Genomic DNA, 24113 nt, shown 5'->3' on the forward strand with positions numbered 1-24113 from the left:
ATCTTGTCTATGGTAGGTGGCGTTTTGATTTTACATTTCCGATTACTATTAAACAAAACTCTTATATATTCAATTAATTATATTTTTAATAATAATCAATTAATTTCAGAAAAATATATCACTAATAAATATAGACTTACGAAAAATTTCTATTATTTTTTTATTAAAATTATTATTTTTTGTCTTTAAGATATTAAATCTCGAAAAGTAAACTTTATTTATTCATATTATAGATTAAAATCAATTTCATTACCGTAGAATTTATTAATACTTTGTTACAAAAATTAAAATGTTTATTTACATTGAAAGTAACCAAACGCAAACTTTTTTTTCTATGTTGTGGGTGCGTGCATTTGTGTTGTCCGGTGTTTGAAGACGCTTGGAATTCGCTTTCAATTTCTTCATAGGAAAAATGTCGGGTGATACCGATAAAGCAAAAATCAGTGATAATCAGGTATAGTTGTGAAAAATGTATTTATATTAATTTTCTTTATATTAATGTGCATCTAATAAGGACTAATTGAGCTGTGAAGTGGTGTTATTTCCGTGTTATATCACTAATGTTTGCCTGCGTCTCAACATGGCTGACAGAACGTTCGCTTCCCGCTAAACGCGGGAACTACGCCACGAAGGGTTGTGATATTAGTCAATATATCTTATTTAAAACTGTGAATGCGGTTTTAATCAGTTATCGAAACTGATTATGATGGGATAATTTTCAATATTTCGCATATTTCGCACCCCCGCCCCTTTGCATTTCATTGCAGGGCCTTTGTTAAATGTGCACGATATAATATGACATTGATAGGAAATCCGCATGACCTTGATATTTTGTTTCTTGCGAAATTTCTATTCAAATGTATCGTAATAAGATGTTATTCCACTGAACCGTCGCTTCGCGCCTACTTATTTACGCTGCGAACGCGACGGGCGATGTAAATAAAACCAAAGAACCCGAGTCTGGGGCCTTTATTGGTGACCTCTTTAGTTTTTCTAGTCGATTTTTTTTGCGTCTTGTAATTTTTGTATGCGCAAAAGTGAAATATCGTATCATTTTCGAACACTTTATTAGCAATTCGACGTAACAAAATGATTTGACCTTAAAATAAAATTCATATTTTGGACAACTATCGGTGCATAGTTGTTATGTACACAGCTCTATGTATATGACATAGACAATACGGTAGTGAGTATTGTTGTATTGAACTATGTGCCTTCAGTGTAAGATATCAGAGTCGATAATTGCTTGACGCGGTAAAGAGTTGACGCCAGTAGAAACATGGTGTACATTTCGAATTGATTGCGAAGTAAAATTTTCTGTACATTTTCCATATTTCGTGTTATTTTGAAGTAAACGAAATATCAATAAATTATAACCTTTAAAATTTTGTTTTTAACCTAGAATTGTTAGCAGAATGCAATCAATCTTCTTTATCTAAGTAAATAAAAAAATAATGTTTATATATAAAAAAATAATTGCCAATTAATTATGTATACAGTAATAATAATTAAATGATACATTCATACTTATCATGATTTCTCTCATGTTTCAATTGACGTTATTGTTGGTTGTAAATTATTAAAGTCTCTATCATTCTATATGAAAATATAGGAAAATATTATAAAAATATCATACTTTCAATGACGCATTTAATCAAGAACTCTCAATAATTATCAAATTTTAACTTATAAAACACAGACATATACAATTACACGAGTAACCTCATTGTATAAATATTTAAATTATTCCTTATAAGTTGCATTAGTCTAGTATTTCTGTATTGAAGACATTGAGCAAATGAAAAATTGTATTTCCTTAGTACAAAAATATTCAATATAATGTGATATATGTAAAATTTTATAAATGAAATGAAATCGTCCAATCAAAACATAATGATAGTGTAGCAATGAAAGAATTGAAACTAATATTAATTTTATTTTCTTGTACAGGATGAAGACAAGAAATCTGGTGCAGGCGATGGCCAGACAACAGAAGATGAATCCTCACAGGATTCCAAGGGTGAGTCGCTGAACCAAGAGCCGGAGGTCCAAGGTAACACCGATGTAGATCACGAGGACAAGCAGCAAGGTCAGCCGTGTTTGTATTGTCATCTACATCGTCACTAACCTGGGGCTTGACTCATGTGTTGCCAATATAAAAAAACACTTATTATATATAGGGTATTTGACTTCTTATTAAATAGGTAAATAACTTTCATTCAATGAGTATTATTACTGAAAACGAATCTATCAAGATTCTCTAAGAATAACTCTTGTTATTGTGCCCTACAGTCAATTATTATTTAATTGGTAAAATAAAAATAGACGAGGAAAAAAAAACAACTTTTTTTTATGTTAGCCTAGTTTTTTAATTAATAAAATGTCATTAACATAATCACAATATAATTGATTATATATTTTTTGTTTCTTTTTTTTTTTATATTTACATAATTAGTCAAATACACTAATATCATTATGTTATGTCATAATTTGTATGTATTAAATTTTTTTTATATGTGTGACTCCTTACATTTCACGTCATATTACATTTACTTCACTATAAAACAGAATTTATTAATAACAAAAAAATCATCATTCATTCGTATTTATTCATACAAGCCATTAATTGTCATTAAAAAAATATATTCATAATTTATCTCATTGTCATCAATGAAAAAAAAAAAAAGCCGAGTTGGCCCTGTGGTAAGAACGCGTGAATCTTAACCGATGATCGTGGGTTCAAACCCGGGCAAGCACCACTGAATTTTCATGTGCTTAATTTGTGATTATAATTCATCTCGTGCTTTACGGTGAAGGAAAACATCGTGAGGAAACCTGCATGTGTCTAATTTCACTGAAATTCTGTCACATGTGAATTCTACCAACCCGCATTGGAGCAGCGTGGTGGAATAAGCTCCAAACCTTCTCCTCAAAAAGAGGAGAGGAGGCCTTTAGCCCAGCAGTGGGACATTCACAGGCTGTTACGGTTACGGTCATCAATGGATCATTTAAAATAATATAAAAATATTGTTACATTTATATATTTTTATTTATGTTTAATATAAATTGTATACATGACGAATGCATATTTGTTCAAGAAATCAAGTGTTTTATTAGATATTTTTTATTAAATATAATATATATTTTTTAAATGAGCCTACGAACAATGGTGCTCTTCTTTCATATGTCAAATCCATGACGAAAGAAAGGGATAAATCAGGGTTTAAATAAACACCCGTTAAACAAAGTTAATAATTATATATATTTTTGTATTCTATAATGATACAATTTAATATTTATCGAAATATTAAATCCATAGATATATTGTACACAATATCAGCACTTGCACTAATTTGTAAAACTAAACTAAAACTAAAAAATTAACGCTATCTCTGTCTCTTTTATGAGGAATAAGAGGGACGGCAATATAAATGGTGCTGAAGTTAGTTTGCAGTTCATCAGTTCAATGTTGTCGAAACTAACGGTCTTCGCTTCTCATTTCGCCCGCGTTTTGGGTTAAGGGGGTCAGGTATTAAGTAACAAAACAAATGTCCTTACTTGACGTTCAAGCTTGCCCTATACCCAATTTCATCCAAATAGGTTCAATGGTTTACCAGTGAAAGCGTAACAGACAAACAAAGTAACTTTCGCATTTATAATCTTGTATAGTATATATTAGCATATCTCCTGTCGATTCACGATCGTGTTTCAACGTCGAGTTTGAATGCGATATCAGATGATAAAAAAAAAGTATAATTAAATTGTCTATGTAATAACGTTTACAATATTTTATCTCGGCGTTATCAGTAAAGTTATTGTTGTTGCGCGCTTATCGACGATCTCTTTACGTTCATGTATTAAGGTGACGGATTTTGGGAAATTTTCATGTCTAACTAATAAAGCCATATATTTGATTCCGTTATTTATTAACGGCCTTACTATGTTTAAAAGGTTGATTATTTTAAACGATGCTCTGTCTTCTTTCGAATGTCAAATCAATGATGGTTGAAACAGAGAAATCAGTGTTTAACTAAACAGTTGCTAAGAAAAATTTCTAAGGCCGTTTATTCAGAAAACCACATCTCATAACAAAAATAGACTTTTACCGAGTCGAAAATATCAAAATAAAATTTCGACATCATTCAAATAGGCCTTTTTTTACGTTGGAGTTGGGGGAACGGGAACAGTGGGGGGTATGTGGGGCTCTTCGGTGTTCGGCGCCGAATGCGGCCCTAATATCGAAATACCCACTAAAAAACCAACGGTGGTACCCTTTCCGTCTTAAAGAGGAGCGTCACGGGATCGCTTGCGCATGCAACTGTGCCGCTCTGCCGAACATTCAAGTAGGCCTTGACAAGCACTGTTTTTGTATAACAGAACACTATAAGATTAATTGTAAATAATTGTGTGAACTCGGAATAAAACGAAGCGAAAGCTAATCTTTAAAACTGCAGCAATACTTGCCTTACTACTCAAGTAAATAAAGGCGGGTCGGTCGTACATATATATCATTATATGGATTTCGCATATGGACCACGAGATAAAATTGTTTTTTTAAATTTGGAACACCATTCTTAAAATAATTCAAAATATTGCCATTATTTTTTTACATTTTTACTTCATCCTTTTTCGTCGAATTGGTGATAGATATTTATGATGATAAGTACATAAACTTATGTACAGTATAGAGGCCTATACAAAGAAACGGTATACTCATTACCCTCCTTTCACTATAGTCGGGTGATAAGTGTAAGTTTAACAATTTGCACAATTTTCTCTTACGATGTGAAATTCTTGTTTGTATTGCAAATGATTAAATTTGACTTTCACTCACATGTGTAACTGCAACGGAACTATTATTTATAAAATAATATTTTTATTGAATAAAAAACTTTATTATTTACAAATTATATAACTCTCTAAGTAATGTTTTTTGTATAATTCAGTCATAATTTCAAAAATATTACATTTGCAAAAAAAAAATCCGTTTGTTTGATTAGTTTGACATAAGTTTTCTCAAAACTCAAAGAAATAAATATAAAAACATAAAAGTTTTTTTGAATATACTTGCTACTAGGAGTGTCGAGATGGCCGCGTGAACCTCAACCGAAGTTCGCGGATTGATTGAAAACCAGTGTAAGCACCGCGGAATTTTCAAGTGCTTAATTTGTGCTCGCGAGGAGACCAACATGTGTCGGGTGGAAATCAGCCACATGTGTATCCACTTATTAACACGGGCCGGTTGGCGTGGTTGGTAGATGCTTGCCTTTCACGCCGAAGGTTGTGGGTTCGATACCCAACCAGGACAGACATTTGTGTGCATGAACATGTCTGTTTGTCCTGATTCTGCGTGTGATTATGTATATGTGTTTACAAAAAAAGAAAAGTAGTATATGCAGTATATCAGTTGTCTGGTTTCCATAGCATAAGCTCTGCTTAGTTTGGGATTAGATGATCGTGTGTTAATAATGTCGCAGGATATTATTATTATTATAACAATGCGTTATGGAACAAGTAAACGGCAGAGGGACATTAACAGGATGTTACTTTAGGTGTCTACACACACAGTCTGCATTAGAGCTGCACGCGAGCTGCTTGATTGAAGCTGAAATCGGTTATAGTGCGATCGGAATAATTGCGTAGTCTACGACTTACTACGATTAACTTATTCTTCACTAACCCCATGTTAAAACCCACGCGTGTGAAAGAGATGGCAGTATATCGTCATGACATTGTCAATATTTTGTATAAGAAAATTTCGTAAAGCCTTTCCATGATATAATAAAAAAGAAATGTTTATTATTTGTTTGTAAGTACGTTCACACTATATCGGCTCAATCAATTGTACAGGATATAACGCATAGGCAACAAATTCTAAATATACATTTTTTAAATATTATGTTATTTATTGTAGGCATGGAACACCTAATCATTAGAATTACTGGTGGTAGAGCTTTGTGCAAGCTCGTCTGGGTAGGTACCACCCACAACAGCAGTACTTGGTTGTTGTGTTCCGGTTTGAAGGGTGAGTGAGCCTTTGTAATTACAGGCACAAGAGACATAACATTTTAGTTCCCAAGGTTGGTGGCGCATTGGTGATGTAAGCGATGGTTAACATTTACAATACCAATGTCTATGGGCGGTGGTGACCACTTACCATCAGGTGGCCCATATGCTTGTCCGCTTTCCTATTCTATAAAATAAAATGTTTTTTATAAATAATTTAAAATCTATTTATGGGAATACCATAAGGGTTCACTTCAATCTGGGTTAATTTAAATTTGCTTCATTTCACTGGCGTTTAAGGTGCATGTTCAAAATATGCATGTTTGTTCATAAATTAACATAAGTCTTATACATTGTTATTATAAGAACATTTATTGTTGTCATCATCCGACATCACGAGAGAAGTAATAATAAATTGGAAACCTGAATAACTCTGCGGTAGAATGAAAGAAAATTTTGCTGGCTCGATCTTGACCCTTTGGGCTATTGTGGTCACCAATCTTAACACAAGATTAACTATTATTCCTAAAATATTGCAGAATATACACATTTTTATGTATGTTAAGTTATATTTTTGTTTTTATTTATTGAAGGATGTAGGTGTTTGTTTTTGTTTGTATATATATATATATATATATATGTATATTTGTGAAGCTAGATTTTATGTCGAGATCAAATAATCATATCGTCATTTAACCAATTTATCGTTCAGTGCGTAATTATTATGAAGACCCGATTGTTCTATTCAACTTTTCATAAGCTGAATATCGTAAACCAATTAATTATGAGACGATATTTACTAAGAAAGTAAAATGCGACTTGACAATTTGCACTCACAAATGCAACCCAAGATATTTTTAATCATATTTTTTGAGGTTAACATATTTGAAATAAATGGAGTTTATAAGGCCATGTTTTAACTGATTGATTAACTATCGACGCACGTGTATAATTATAAAATATCGTGACTACGCAATATTGTGCGAAATTTGGTTACTAGAGGCGATAGGCTTCCTACAACTAAACCTTCTCCTCAAAAGGGAGAGGAGGCCTTAGCCCAGCAGTGAATGCATTAACAGGCTGTTACTGTTACAATTCTAACTTAATCCTAACGCCCCCTTGTAAGTATTACTATTTTTAGTTAAATATGGATAGCTTTAAATGAGAATATGTTTTCCACAAACATTCGTTTGCATTTAGACGAATGTGTCACGCTGAAAACTTGAAGCGTATTTATCGCCACAGATAAAAGAAATCGATGACAAGATTTCATCCATACCCGAGACCGTGATTACCACCAGCGATAAAATAAACAATTTTAAAATAATATTAATATTAAATATCATTATGCAATGGCGATATTTTTTTACCTGTGACAGTGACTTACATTAACGAGTATCATGTGTCACTGTATGACGGTAGTCCTTGAAAAATAATAATACGTTCATCTTTGTTACGCATACACGTATATGAATGAATAACTACAAAGAGAGAGATAGAATTATTATATTTTCAAGTTCATTATCATAATATGCGTGAATTATTTGGTTCAGAAATGATGAATATTAACGAATATTATGATTGTGTGTGTAAATTAATTGAATATGTGTGTAATTTTAGCGTCTAGTATTTTGTCACAGTCGACATCTGGTATCACGACGTACCTAGTCTATTGAAAACGCACTAATGTATTAATATTTTTTTGTAACTGCGAACGAACATCATGAAATACATTATCCATAAAGTGATAATTTGGTGGTACTTTACTGGTGGTAGGGCTTTGTGCAAGCTCGTCTGGGTAGGTACCACCCACTCATCAGATATTCTACCGCAAAACAGCAATACTTGATATTGTTGTGTTCCGGTTTGAAGGGTGAGTGAGCCAGTGTAATTACAGGCACAAGGGACATAAAATCTTAGTTCCCAAGGTTGGTGGCGCATTGGCTATAAGCGATGGTTGACATTTCTTAGAATGCCAATGTCTAAGGGTGTTTGGTGACCACTTACCATCAGGTGGCCCATATGCTCGTCCACCTTCCTATTCTATAAAAAAAAAAAAAAAATTTAACGTGTATCGATTTCGGTATAAATAATTTATTTTATAATGACTTGATTATAAACATCGGTTTAACTTTTAACCAACTAGTATTTCGTGAACCGGTTTGTCGTGTACTTATCGTATTACGTAATACAATTTTTATATTGGTCGGAACCGTTTATTTACAAACATATACCTACTAAGTTTTTCTTAATATACCATTGTTACTATTCGCAGTTATAAAGTAAAAATTTGTTAGAACGATCTTTTAAAAATATGGAAATATTTATATAATGTTTAATATCTGTTAATAAGATTAGCGTTTTGAAATATGAAACCATACATACATAAGGTTTCATAAAGTTGAAAAAAAAATTCCGAAACTTTTGAGGTGACAAACATTCTGCAAACACTCAATACGCAAATGTTTAACTTTATAAATATGCTGAACGTTAAAGTTTATAGTAGTAGTAGTAGTAACAGCCTGTAAATGTCCCACTGCTGGGCTAAGGCCTCCTCTCCTTTTTTGAGGAGAAGGTTTGGAGCTTATTCCACCACGCTGCTCCAATGCGGGTTGGTGGAATACACATGTGGCAGAATTTCGATGAAATTAGACACATGCAGGTTTCCTCACGATGTTTTCCTTCACCGAAAAGCACGAGATGAATTATAAACAGAAATTAAGCACATGAAAATTCAGAGGTGCTTGCCCGGGTTTGAACCCACGTTCATCGGTTAAGATTCCCGCGTTCTTACCACTGGGCCATCTCGACTTAAAGTTTATACGACATTTCAAAATCTAAGCAGTATAATTATATAACATTACATTACATTAGTAAATTTGTTTGTCAAATTAAATTCTATGAAATGGAGATTGGTCAAATGAATTTAATACAGAAGCGGTCGTTTGTATATAAGGAAATATGAATCATTACAAAATTTTAAAATGACGTTTAGTCATATGTTTTTTTTTTTTATCAAATGGCAATTTTGACCATACTGTCAAACTTGCCTTTCACGTTTTTAGCAATATAAAGTAGGTAGTTAATAGTCGGTCGTCTCCTATATTTAAATTACGACAGCACCAATTATATGACAATACGCGCCTAATATGTAGTTTGCTATCAAACCTCGTACAACCATCTATTGAAAAAAAAAGAGAAACGCAGGGTTTTATCTTTTTTTTTTTTAATAGATAGGCAGACTGGAAAATATGCCACCCGAATGTAAAGTTTTCACCACTGCCAATAGACATTGACATCCTTGTATTAAGATGTTAATATGCCCCTTTTGCGTGTAGTTCACACAGATTCGCTCATGCTTCAAACCGGAACACAACAATACTGAGTATTGCTGTTTGGCGGTAGGATATGTGACGAGTGGGTGGTGTCTAACCAGACGGGCTTCTACCACAGAGTACATAGAATCCTGGCTTCTAGGTCAAAGAAGCGAATCGGATTAACTTTGACATCATCGTGTTGAATTTATACGGAAAATACTAATTTATATCTGATTAAGTAGGAGATTAGGTTATAACTAATAAATAAGTTCATTTGGATCAAACGCAATTTATAATACATTAACAGCTTTGTGTATCATTATGGGGTGTGCGTTTATAGTATTAACAGGTTTTGTGTTTTGCGTCGAGCATTGAATATATATGCTGATTTTAATTCATTTTAATGTGCAATCAAGTGTTTTTTTTAGGTCATTAGTATATTTTGTTGTTAAAAACAGATTTTCCTGTTAGTGGTAAAATACTACTTAAGTACAATTTAGTTAAAAAATAAAAGTAATTTTATAGTTCAGAAGTGTGTGCAAAAATATAATTTAAATGATTGCTATATTTTTTTTTTTTTTACCATAAATCAGGTGATTCGAAGTCAACGACGGCAAATGGTAAAGAAGACGACGGTCCCGCTGACGACTCAAAAGATGAAAAGGATGAAAAAACCGATGGAGACTTTAAAAAGGTTAGTGTTGTGTTTTATATCTATTTGTGCAATATCCGCTGTGTTGTTCAGTGCAGGCGATTCTGTATAATGGTAATCTGAAGTGTGAAACGATCTGAAACAACTTTGGGGCTATTAGGATTAGCCAATTGAACGCCTTGGCTGGAAACGTAAATGCAATTTAAAAAATTATGTATGTCAAATGTGAAGTTCAATTTTGTGCAATTCGCCTCAAATGTTAATATTCGGTCGTGAAATCTCGGAGAGTGATTAGCGATATTGACGATAATAATTATAACATTTCAAGAATACACGCATTAAAATATTATTTAACCATAAGTCGGTTGTCAACATTTCACGCGTGAGCGAAGAAGAGTCCTTACAGAATCGCACGACCGGTGATAGATTTTTGACAACCGAAGTGTACTTTTGTATTGAATAATTGGTTTTAACTTTTGACAGCTTGTCACAAAAACATTTTAGTTTTTTTTATTTTTTTTTGTTTAAAAGTAACGGTTTTTGCTATCACTCGCAGCGGCCAGTAACTATACATATAACTTACATAATGTAGGTATATATATAACAATAAAATCTTTCAATTCGTCCATGCACTTATCCAATATATACTTTGTACCGTAAGTAGCACAATTTCATCTTAGCATAGGTTATTCATTCGCGCGACCGTTTCGAGTCCCTCATTGAATATTATTATTAGGGATGGAAAGGAGGATATTTCTTGAATAGGATGTCTTCATAATAAAACGTTTGATGTAATGTTATCTGGATCATGACATATTACTACTGTTACTGGTGGTAGGGCTTTGTGCAAGCTCGGGTAGGTACCACCCACTCATCAGATATTCTACCGCAAAACAGCAGTACTTGGTATTGTTGTGTTACGGTTTGAAGGGTGAGTGAGCCAGAGTAATTACAGGCACAAGGGACATAACATCTTAGTTCCCAAGGTCGGTGGCACATTGGTGATGTAAGCGATGGTTAACGTTTCTTACAATGCCAATATTTATGGGCGTTGGTGACCACTTATCATCAGATGGCCCATATGCTCGTCCACCTTCCTAATCTATAAAAAAAAAATATTAAAAAAATGTTAATATTGAGTCACCTCTATTTAATTTCGTCAAGGACTTATATACTTAGTGAAAATTAATGTACTCGTAATACTTCTAGCAAAACCTGGCAGAGGATATTCTGCCTGTGTATGTATATGTATACAAATTGTCATAGCGATAACATAACTTTTTCAACTTCTATATTGTTGCAACTATAGAAGTTATATTCTAGTGTCGAGCTACGACAAATTGGTTAGTAAAAGAAACTTATCAATAACAAATATATGTGCCAACATTCATTGTAATCGTTCATACAATGATGAATTCAGTTCAATTTAAAAATCAGATATATTGACATTAATTATATATATTTATATATATATATATATATATATATATGCATACTATATATCACTGAAGGTAGAGCTGTGTGCTAAATTTTAAATGGTCTTAATTATTATTATCAGTTATGGTATAGTTATGGAAGACATCCATCACATAGATTTCATAGTTTGCAGCGTATTGAAGGCTCCTACAGTGTCGGTAATCGCTATGCGCGGAGGTCTCGTTCAAAGTGTTCAATTGTCATCAAGTGGTCCTTTTGATTTATCTGCCTTCCTCCTACGAATAAAGATTTGAGAGATTGATATGTTTATTAAGATAGAGGTATAGTTTAGAGCAATTTAGAAAATAAAAAAAGTAATATTTTTAATTAAAAAATGTGTCCGTCACGACGCCCAGCCTTATTATTTTCTTATTTAATTAATTATTATAACATATAGTAACTAAGTTAGTATACGCGCCACGCACACAGAAGGGATAAGAGTAGAGAGCAGCGGCGGAGAGGGGCCTATCCTTATAAGAGAGCGTCGTGCAGTCTGGGAGTTGAACCCAGGATCTCCGGGTCTGCGGCCTTACATCAAGCCGCTAGACCAACGAAGCAGACCATAAACCATATAATGTTAAAATGTCTTACGACTTAATAGGAACATCATATATGGCAGTTATATCGGATAATGATGTCTTACAATGTGAAGACAATCATAGTATTGGCTGATAAATAATATAATTGGTATGACAATTAATTTAAAAATGGGCGATAAGGCCCATTTTTGTTAGTTCTTCTTTTTTGAAATATAGACTTAGTGTTGCATAGTTGGAATCGTAAACAAATAAAATTAGCCTCGTTATATCCAATACAGGGCTAATATGTATAATGCTTCCAGTTATCAAAATGTAAAGCACAAGTAGATTAATTGCAGAAAAAAAAAGTTTTGCTTTTATATTTTTCACATGGCATGGCTACGGTGACGTTTGATTAATTCCACTTCACGCATGATGTGTTATGAAATAATGAAATTTATGGAATAGAGAAAGAGAAAATGATCCAGAATTTATATTAAATCAATTTAATTTTTTATTCTTAAATCATAAATACTTTTTAAAGTAAAGCAAAAGTTCCACTGTGGGGTACAGATCTCTTCTCAAGGTGGAACAAAAAATAAATTATAAACATGAAATTTCGAATTATCGTTATATTATAAAATTTCTCGATGAATATATATTTAATTCTCAAACGTCATCGTATCCACATTACGTGTAAAAGATTTATATTTCGCAAACAAGAGACGAGCACAGACGCAGCGGCCAACATTGCCACACACCCAGCTCCTTGTTATTTGTACCTAATACCACAGCCCCTTTATCGGTCGAAGATTCGTGTTTTGTTGCCGCGATAGAAACTTGTTCTGGTATCGAATTGCGTAGCCATACATTCTGACTTTTACTTAATAATTAATATATGCTGCATTTGTCTGAACAATAAAACGGAAAAAAAATCCTGTTGCCGCTCGTACGAACTTTGTCGTGACAAAACCTCCTCGATGTACGCTAATTTACCAACTTCGAACTTACTCGCCCGAATGATACGCAATAGGTTGAACTTAGCCATCAGTGCCACGATAATGCAAAAATTCAAATAAAAATATCTTTATATTAAGGTAATTTAAATTTTGTAAGGCATAATTATTAAAATCTAAATGAGAATAATAACCTGATACCGAGTTTCTTTTGCTAGATTTTCGTCAATTAGTAAGAGCTCGCGCGAACTCGCTATCAGTTGACTTCGCATATTCCAGTTTCATTTATATTTGTTATAACTAGTTTATTTAGAATGAAAAAAAATATATATGTCCTAAGCTGGGTAAAAATTAATCCATTCATTCATATATTCGATGCATCATTCAAGTAGTGTTAATAAATGAGAATAACAAAAAATTATCATGTTTCCTCGGTATCAGTATGTAAACAACATTCGAACCGTTTGCGAGTAATAATAAGTAGCCATACAACTACATACGATGTTTTTAGTGTCTGTAGTGTAATACTGATTGATTGATTTATTTTTTACTCACGTACCACTAGCTAAGCTGGTAGAGAATACTACCAGTTTTTTCCCACATCTTTGAGATAAAGATGATCAGGATCAGATAATCTGTCCTTTTCTGTATGCCGAACATCATGTATACAAAATTTCATAATGGTTGATTGAATAGTCAAGTGTAACAAACAAACTCACTTTCACATTTATCTTTACTATACTTTGTCAGTATTTGAATTTACAAAAGCGACAAGTAATTCCTTAATTTTTATTAAAAAAATGCGTAAAATTTATAATTATTATATATGACCGTATATTAATAAAATGATTTCGATACTTTAGGAAGAAAATGGTGAAACTCATGAGGAGAATGAGAAAGAAGATATAAAGGAAAACGACAAAGCAGCCAAGAAGGTAGTTCCGAAGAAGAAACCTAAGAAAGAGGTAAGAAAGGACAGTTACATGTAGGAAGACATTTTTAATGGTTAGCGAAGTAGATAAAACAAGTGGAAATTATAGTATATATGTTGACAATTCGTCTCGCGTTCTGTGTTGAGAGATGACATCAATAGGTAATCTGAATTTGTAAGATAAAAATATATTATAGATAAATTTCGTCATCTATCTAGTATACTGTAGTTGTTGATATTGATTTATAGTAATAAATAAAAAAAGGATAGTATAAAATAATCACTAGTAGGGTATGAAGACGATACAACACAAATAAATTTTATGGTATATAAAAATCGCCAAATAATTCTCATTGCTTAAAATTCTTCTAGATAACCATTAAAAAGAGCGACATAATAGTTTGCGGATGTTGAACAATCGATGTAATGTTTTTTTTTTAATATAGGATACTGAAGAAGAAGAAGAGGACGAAGAAGAAGAAGAAGAGGAGGAGGATGAGGAGGGAGAGGAGGTTGACGAGGAGGAAGAGAAGAAACCTAAAGACAAGTAAGTAAAATTTGTTTTCATTTGATTAAGGTTTTATATAGAATTATATTCTAAAATACAGATTCAAATATCAAGTGTCGTACTTGCTTGTCATAATCTTATTGACAAACAAATAATTGATTTTGGATTTAATATGGATGTAATGAACGAATAAAATATATAAATAAATATTAGTGGAATTCGTCTTTGTTGGAATTGACTAACTATGTATGTTAACACATATTCAGACTCATTTTTACTTGTATTATAAGTTAAAGTATGTTTATAGAGTAAAGAAATCAGTAAAGAAAGCTAAAGAAGGCGACGAAGAAGGTGATGACGAGGAGGAGGGTGAAGAGGAGGGCGAGGAGGAGGAGGAAGAGGAAGAAGAAGAGGAGGAGGCACCTAAGCCCAAACCTAAAAGAGAGGTAATGTATCTATGTTAAATTGTGCGTTTTATAAAATCTTCTTAATTTCATGAAACTAAATAACATAAAGCTAAAAGTGTAAGAAAATGTATTAAATAGCGCTCGATTTCTTACCGTTTATTTACACGCATACCATTTGAATTTCTATTGCACTATATACGGTTAAAGAAAAAAAAAAACATACGTAGGTTTTATTATTTTTAAATTTGTTTACTTAAATGTAAAAAATTGTTACTAATATTGTTCTATTTATTTAGCCAACAGAACCGCCCGTTCCGTTGCCAGCAGGCAAGGGTATACCTCTAGGACACATCAGCAATGTAGAAGTTTCACTGTCTCGGTTCAAAACTCAAGATCAGAAAATACTTCACCAGTATCTATATGGGGTGAGTGTTATAGAATGTATTTAGTTAATTGAACATTAAACTAAAGGGAAAAAAATATTAAATAAACAAATGTTTTACTGGTGGTAGGGCTTTGTGCAAGCTCGTCTGGGTAGCTACCACCCACTCATTAGATATTCTACCGCAAAACAGCAGTTCTTGATATTGTTGTGTTCTGGTTTGAAGGGCGAGTGAGCCAGTGTAATTACAGGCACAAGGGACATAAAATCTTAGTTCCCAATGTTGGTGGCGGATTGGCTATGTAAGCGATGGTTGAAATTTCTTATAATGCCAATGTCTAAGGGCGTTTGGTGACCACTTACCATCCGCCCATATGCTCGTCCGCCGTCCTATTCTATATAAAAAAAATGTTTTGTATTTTCTTGGGAGTTTTGTTTGTAATTGCTGTGTGTATATGAATAAAATAAAACTTCAGTGTAATAACATATAACTGTAGCATTTGAAAAGATAAGTGTGTAGTAGGGGTAATATTATTCTTTGTGATAGGGATTAAAAACCATATTTCTTCATATGTTTTATGGTATTTCTTCATATGTTTCATGGTATTTCTTTACTTATACATAGTGGTGTTTTAATACTGAATGTTTATTTTTCAATACATATAACATACAAATATGTTTTTTTTAATATTATGAGAAATTAATGATATGGGGAATTAGTATTGTTAAAAACGATGATCAACATATTAGTGTACAAATCGAGATTAAGTGTACAATGATAAATAATTCGTTCCAGCAACTCTGTTTGGATCGTAACGTGAAACGCAACATAAAGAAGTTCAAAGGTTACGAGTGGGCCATCGGCTCCACGGAATACAAGGCTAAGCTCGAGGAGACAGCTAAGATGGAGCTTAAGCAACTCAGGACAATGTGTGAAATGCTCGATTTAGATAAAAAAGGTTTGCCGTAATTATTTTTTTATGAATACATTCTTTTTTATTATACTTTAACAATTTCTATCAAAACTTTCATGTTTAGAGAAAATTACTGTTGAATTGAGATAGTTATTCCTTAATATGACAAAAAAAATTAAAAATTTCCAATCACAGTGAAATATTTCTAAATGTTATTATGTATATATGTTACAAATTGCAGGACATATGTATATATGTAACTTGAGAGTTAAAGTTGAAGTTATTTAATCCTAGCCCTCCGCATTTACTCTTATATATCAATAATTTGTATTGTTAGTAAAAGTACAATAAAAGTCCAAATCTAACGTAATCATAATCAAAGTATACTCGGCCACTTTGATTGTACGACATTTAAATGTTCTCCAGGTTCGATTTAAGAGGCAAATAAATTTAAAAATAAACCTTCGTACGGCAGGGGGTGCAAGCGAACTGGCGGCGCGCCTGGTGAGCTTCCTGCAGCAGCCCACCGCCAACTCGCCGCACGCGCGGGGCGTGGCGCGCGCGCCCGCCGCCGCGCAGCCCGCGTCGGCGCCCGGCGGCCGCCCGCGCCGCTCCGCCGCCGTCAAGATACACAACAGAGGTACGAGCCTACGTACGAAGCGCCTTGAATCCACATTCATCATTCGCACTGTGAAACTATGGAATGCCTTGCCCGAGTCCGTATTTCCTGATAGGTACAATGTTGGTGTCTTCAAATCCAGAGTAAACAGGTTTCTTATAGGCGAGCGTGCTACATCTTAGACCGTGTCGATGCTTAACATCAGGCAAGTCAACGGTTAAACGCTGGCCCATTAATAGTAAAAAAAAAAGCCGCGCCCCGGGCCCCGCGCCGCCACGACACGTCTCCGGCCGCTATAATACTATGTCCTCGTTCACAGGTTACTCGGACGAGGAGTACGAGACCGATCCAGAGACGAAGGTCAAGGGGCCGAAGCCAGCGAAGGACGGATCCGAAGATTCCGATGTAAGTGTCACTAATTTTTCCCATTGTCGGTCCGTATCGTCTACTGTCTCCTTAAGTCTAAAATAAATTTTGTGTCACAAATTTTTTTATATATTTACTTTTCTCGAGTATCTTTTTATTACATTTAATATCAAATAGCGAATAATAGGTCGCCTCTATTTAAATCGGATGCACTTCGTTAGATTTTAAGTATAATAACATTACAATGAATCATTCAAAGAACTTTCAATGGTATCTCGGACATGACCTATGATATAAGCAGGGCTCCTTCAACCCGAGCGGCTCGGAGGCGGACTCTGACTTCGATCCGGAGGCTGGCGAGGGGGCCAGCGGGCCGGGCCGCAAGCGTAAGAGCTCTGGACGACGTCGCTCTTCCGGCAAGCCCGGCAAAAGGGGAAGGAAGGCCAAGGGTAGAAAGGTAAAAAGTGAACTTTCTACCACTCTACCGAAACGTTTTACAACATATACACTAATATTAATGTTTCTTTTCAATTCAAGAATCTACAATAAATAATTAATACTTTTGTATAAATATACCTACAGATATACAATATAGTGTAACTAGTATGACAGTGTGTTTATAGACTTGAAATAAATCATAATTAACATAAAATATTAGTTCATTTACTCAGGTTTCACTGCCTGAGTTATTGTCGCTATTAATAGTAAATTTTGTAATATATTAATTATAATTTATTAACATATAATAACTTACAAATGTAACGCAATTTTTACAATAGGGAGCAAGCAGAGGTCGCGGACGAAAGGCCAAGTCGGAGAGTGACGATGAAAGCGAAAAGTCGGAGAGTGAAAGCGAGGGAGAGTCCGGCAGTGACGCGGAAGAATCCGATGTGAGTATAATTAATAGTAATGCATTACGATTATGTATTACCTATTTGACTTTAATTTAATATTCAACTTTAAGGCTTTAAACTTATACTTTATGTATGTTTGAGGCACAGGAATGTAACACTTGTTAACTCTGAACTGGGACTATTTGGTATCTTGCCACAAGAGCGGAGAGGCAGCTAGTTAGTAGATATAACTAAATGAATTGTATAAATCCACCATACTATTATACAAGACATAATGGAAACATTGATGGACATTAGTAGCATCTAATTATTAGATAAAATGTTAGATAATTAACAAGCAATCTTATAGCAGGAACCGAAGTCTAAGCGCGGCCGGCCGGCGGGCGCGGTGGGCAAGGGCCGCAAGGGCGCCGTGGCCAAGGCCAGCGCCAAGGCTACGCCCGCCAAGCGGAAAGCTCCCACGCCGCCAGGTGACTTTACTTTATATTAAGCGTGCGTCTGTTGTCGCACTTGTTTGTAGAACAAGCGAATTATCAAGACAATTTCATTTCGTGCAAAAATAATCTATATAATATTTATTTATCTGAAGGTAAAAAGAAGGGTGGTGCCAAGCCAGTAGGCCGACCGGCTAAGAAGGGAAAGAAGGCGTCGTCCGAAGAGTCTGGAGAGGGCAGCGAGGAAGAAGAGGAGGAGGAGGGCAGCGAGGAGGAGGAGAGTGGAGAGGAGTCTGATACTCCCGCAGACAAGAAGGCCAAGCGGCCGCCTACTGTAAGCATTTATTTTATTGTACCATATTTGCATTATATATCTCTGCATTTTTCACGTTTCATGAATTTAACAAATACATACTGCTATCTAAGACTTGAACTATTTAGGACGAGGAGATTAAGAAGTACGTGAAGCAAATCCTTGAGGGAGCAAACCTCGAGCAAATCACGATGAAGACGGTGTGCAAGCAGGTGTACAGCCACTACCCGGACTTCGATCTCGCGCACAAGAAGGACTTTATTAAGGCAACAGTCAAATCGGTTAGTAAACACATTACAGAGAAAAAAATAGAGTAGATGTATGCGCTACATCTATTTGATAAGTTCATTACAAAGTAACCCAATATGGTTTATATGTGGATCATGTGGATATCCAGGCCTCTCTCAAATAAACGAAAAGTTTCGTGAAAATCGGTCTAGCAATTTAGGACTTCAGTTTCATAAACAAACACACACCCATAAAGAAGAATTTGAAATATAAAAGATTTGTGATCTTTTTGGCTAAATGATATCAATAGTTTCCTGTTCATTTAACAAAAATAAACATGTTTAATATAGATTTAGTTTGTAGGTTAATTATAGGACCATCATTGTGTAAATCACATAAGACAATGAATAAAAAAGCTAATTATCTTATATATTCTATGGAGTACCTGTCTAAGGAGGATTGACTCATATTGTGGCATTAACTGCAAAAAGGTCTAAGATAATAATAAATGTCGTAAATGAAGCCAGTAAGCAATCCTGGTAATATATGAATTTGGCGATTACTAATAAGATGAAGTATGACAGGGTGCTTGTTTTTAATAACAGATTAAAGATGTATTAATAAAAGTGAATTATATGAAAAGTAAAATTTTCACAGATGTGGATTTGCAGAATGCCGTTACCTTTCTCAGTTTAATTACATCCTATATTAACAGATAATAGGTACTTCATTTAAAATTTTGTGAATTTTCCAACTGATTACAGTATCTTATTTATTTAATCGACCTAACGAATTACTTTCTATGTAAGTGAATCCTCCTTATTTCTTAGCCAACGTTTTCAACAGTAAATATTATGTTGATATTTTTTTTAAGAAATGTTTCTATTTTAATATTCATTTGTAAATTAGTTGATTGCAATTTCCATAAAAATATTTAGATAAAAAATGAACAGGTACCAATATCGTTTTTTATTTATCATTTTGTAATCATATATTTTATATTTATAGTAAAATATTTTTATAAATCATTTTCACTTTTCTTAATAATTCGGAAGTTGAAAATTTTAGTTTAAATTAATAACTAAAATTTTGTTCTATTTATAAACTTACACCGCTTTTTTATCTATATTAAAAAGATCTATATAGGATTTGTGAAAGTTGATTTTGGAACAAAATTCGTTGCATGTCTTACGCGTTTTTTTTATTCGTTTATTTTTATTTGTTTTTCTTTTTGTTTGTTGCAGTGTATTTAAGATGTTTAGGAGTTAAGGGCGGAGTGTAGATGTCTACGTAGCATACCTATAGTTTATAAACGGACATAGTTATATATTATTACAATAATAATATATTATGAAAAAAAAATTAATTATCTGAAATGAAGTGGAATGGATAAACACCCGCTTTTCTTTTCAAGGTAGAGATTTTACGCTTATTTATGCATGATTATTGTTTTTTAATATATTTTGATGTTTTTTTAATCTATTGATATAAGAGCAAAGGTTTTGTTTTGTAATTAACGTTATTAGTTAATAAATTTAAATAATATCAGTGAAATTCAGTATTCGCAAAATGTAACCAAAACAATTTTCGAATTCTTAAGCACAATAAGATTTTTTTTATATAGAATAGGAAGGAGCATAGGGCCCACCTGATAGTAAGTGGTCACCAACGCCCTTAGATATTGGCATTGTAAGAAATGTTAACCATCGCTTACATAGCCAATGCGCTACCAACCTTGAGAACTAAGATTTTATGTCCCTTGTGCCTGTTATTACACTGGCTTACTCACCGCTTAAACCGGAACACAACAATATCGAGTACTGCTGTTTTGCGGTAGAATATCTGATGAGTGGATGGTACCTACCCAGACGAGCTTGCACAGAGCCCTATCACCAGTAAATGTTAAAGGGGTTATTAAATACGGGGTCGAAACGTCGCATATGAAACTAAAATAGATAAACTTCATAACTATGAATCTATATGCTTGGTTTCCATTGTTATTGTAAACATACTTGAATATTCCGAAAAAAAAATCGTATATTTTCACGTTACATTATTGTTTTTTTTTTCAAATCAACCTATGCTCTTATAAACTTTTTTTAATATTTATGCTAGAAAATATGAGATGCACCTCCGCGACCACATTTTTGTTTGATTGATTTTTAACAAATTTCCGACAAAAAAGCAAAATAAACTATGTTAACAGTTAGCCTATTGCATTTAGTTGAAATCCAGTCAATGTTTAATATGATGGTTGCCGTCAAGTATATATTTAATTTATATGAATTTATAGTATAGTATAGTAACAGCCTGTAAATGTCCCACTGCTGGGCTAAGGCCTCCTCTCCCTATTTGAGGAGAAGGTTTGGAGCTTATTCCACCACGCTGCTCCAATGCGGGTTGGTGGAATACACATGTGGCAGAATTTCGATGAAATTAGACACATGCAGGTTTCCTCACGATGTTTTCCTTCACCGAAAAGCACGAGATGAATTATAAACATAAATTAAGCACATGAAAATTCAGAGGTGCTTGCCCGGGTTCGAACTCACGTTCATCGGTTAAGATTCACGCGTTCGAACCACTGGGCCATCTCGGCTTATATGAATTTGAATACAAGAATTCACTAAAAATATTATATTATATATGTATATGGCAAGCCCTAACTGTAAAAGTATTAATTATTAAAGTTCATTTCATTTTTGTTTTATTATTTGCGCCGATAATAGTAAAATGATAATTGTCTTAATTAGTGATTCATAATTAGGTTAAAATGAACATTATTTGATTTAAATAGTAAATATGTTTTCAGCTCATATCATCGTGAGCGGTGACCTCGGCCGCAAAAATTTAGCAAAGTAAGCTACACCACGTTAAGTTAGACTAATTGTGACCCGCGTCCCGCTGAGTCCCGCTGAGTGCCGCTGAGTCCCGCTGAGTCCCGCGGAGTCCGCTGAGCTCACGGCGCGGTCCGTCTCACATTTGTGTTGTAGGCATCATTATATCTATTTTGATAAAACTTGTAGTGAATGTAAACAATATTAAAATTATTATAACTAACCACACGTAGATGCTTATTGCAGTTACGATTAAAGAAGATTCCGTGTAAGAATGTCGCTAAGACGATTTAAAATATTTCATTCTATAAAGTTTGTTTACATTTTCAAACAAGTTATATTAAAATAAAAACATAGACTAAGGATAATCCGCGAGAAGCCAACTCGTTTTTTTTTTTTTTTAATTTAATCCACTGTTGTTTTGTGAACTATTTTTGTATACTTTGTTAATGAAGCTCGACTTTTAAATATATGGTTTGTACTTTATATATTGGTTGACGGATGAGTACCGCGTCGGGACCACTGTTTCGTTTCTAGAGCTATTTTAACTGTAATTTTCATATTTTTAAGCATCGAATATTGTACAAATTCAGCAAATTCGATTCGGCTTCAGCAGACATACGAGAAACGTTATTGTTCGCCTAGTATCGTATCATCTTAATGTAATTGTATGTCTGTGTATATTAAAAAGAAAACGTTGTTAATTGGTTTTAATGGTGTGGATTGTAAGATTATTTTTCTAATGTAGGCTGTAAACTATATTATTTGCAGTCAAAACACTATCGCAAAACTTATGTAAGGTTCGGTTAAGTGTACTTTTAAGATGTGTATATACACAGGACTGCACCGTTTGGGAACCGCGCTTCGCTAACATCGGATTAGGGTTATGATAAAGTAAAAATTATTCTTATACAAAACTTTTTGGTCTAGCCCCGGGTTTGAAGCGGAACGTTAACTTTTTTTTGGATGTTCCGAGCACTTATTTTTTTATTAAAATTCTCCGTAAATTATATAATGCAGCTATAATTGTATAATGAAATAATTTAATTAACGATTTGTGCAATAATGTTAATCAACTTCTATTAAATATATAAAAAATGTACACAGCGCATCCGAGCTTATCAAAGTATAATTTTGTACTCTTTGATTTGTAAAATTTCATATTATTTTGTTTAATTTAAGGTGCCTAATAGCATTTGATATATTTTCCCTATGTGTAACTTGTGGCCGAACTGTCGCTAAGTCCGTGGGTGAGCTAACACTCTAGGTTAAAATGGTCTGAACGCATTTAGACTTTGTCAATGCAACGCCTTCCCGTATCGAGACTGCGTACGTGTGTTCGTCGTGCGTCGTCTCTGCAGCAACGCGTTGCTCGTATTATCTCGTATATCACTGCTATTAGTTTATTCTAATAGAATAGTTATTATTGATTGGTTATATTTTGTTCACTATTTACATAAAACTCTCGGTGCGTTCAAACCGATTAATTATAAGATAGTTTTAATCAACATTAAATGTGTATTTGTGAATTTTAACCTTATTTTTGGTTGTTTCTTTATATTGTGTAAATGGCTGAGATCAGTAGAGACGTAGTGACACGGAGTGATAGAATGACTGGTTCCCCCTTTTACAATTGGAATATAGATAATAAAGCAAATAAAAGTTTGAAATGTCTGTATTTTTTTCTTTTCTCTTTCCCATTTTTCTAGATTTTGATATGGTGATAATTGATGAAAATATTAATTATTATCAATTTTTAATAAGAATACATTAGGAGATTTAAAAAATAAACATCAACTTCTATAAATGTTTCGTTTTCGAGTAGAGGGCTTGAGGAGTCCGCCGAGGCGCCGTCCGAGTCCCTTTGTTGTACGTGCTTTACACGAACGATATACATATTTTTCTGAGCTATGAAATAGGCGATAGGTTTAGGAAACGATAAAACGAATGTAAATCCCGACAAACTCTTCATAAAATCTAAGATTGAAACGACCAGCCTCTCAGAGACGCTCTTCATTCTACGGGAGAAAGCAAAAAAATGTGCTTAGAAACCTTCCATACTCGACTTAGGCCATAGATTAAATGCCTTTATAATAAGATAGCATTCGTCCTCATTACTTCTGATAACATATTCTGTGCAAGCAGAGTAAGTATCTTGGGTCCTAAACTTATCTACGAGAATCGGACCTTCGAGGACTCGGTGAATCGAAAATGTACAGGTTATCTTGCCTCGTGTATCCCTTAATATATACATGAAAGATCAAGAAAAAATAGTTTTATTACACAAATGGGATATAGATAATAAATCAAATAAAAGTTTGTAATGTCTATATTTCTTTCTTTTCTCCGTCACTACAGTTATATAGGTACATAAATATACACGAGTATCATACAA

The 24113-nt window shown here is 33.6% G+C and overlaps 1 protein-coding gene across 5 annotated transcripts; it reads left to right on the top strand.

Moving 5' to 3' along the window:
* The first annotated feature begins 339 nt into the window (after window positions 1-339).
* On the top strand, window positions 340-23392 carry LOC126777181 (protein DEK). 5 transcript variants are annotated; one of them, XM_050500144.1, is made up of 17 exons: window positions 340-454; window positions 1951-2089; window positions 9917-10017; window positions 13789-13890; window positions 14303-14403; window positions 14672-14810; window positions 15068-15196; window positions 15950-16112; window positions 16543-16707; window positions 17006-17091; window positions 17351-17509; window positions 17832-17942; window positions 18256-18376; window positions 18496-18674; window positions 18782-18934; window positions 20126-20295; window positions 21694-23392. In XM_050500144.1, exons 1-16 carry the CDS (start codon window positions 413-415, stop codon window positions 20132-20134), a joined length of 1899 nt encoding a protein of 632 aa, XP_050356101.1. In that variant the 5' UTR covers window positions 340-412; the 3' UTR covers window positions 20135-20295; window positions 21694-23392. The 5 variants fall into 5 exon arrangements, with proteins under 5 accessions (XP_050356101.1, XP_050356103.1, XP_050356102.1 ...); XM_050500146.1 differs by having other exon boundaries at window positions 18259-18376; XM_050500145.1 differs by having other exon boundaries at window positions 17354-17509.
* Window positions 23393-24113: the final 721 nt, after the last annotated feature.

The sequence above is a fragment of the Nymphalis io genome, chromosome 22 (genome assembly GCF_905147045.1).
Source record: "Nymphalis io chromosome 22, ilAglIoxx1.1, whole genome shotgun sequence".
In the NCBI taxonomy this organism is placed as follows: domain Eukaryota; kingdom Metazoa; phylum Arthropoda; class Insecta; order Lepidoptera; family Nymphalidae; genus Nymphalis; species Nymphalis io.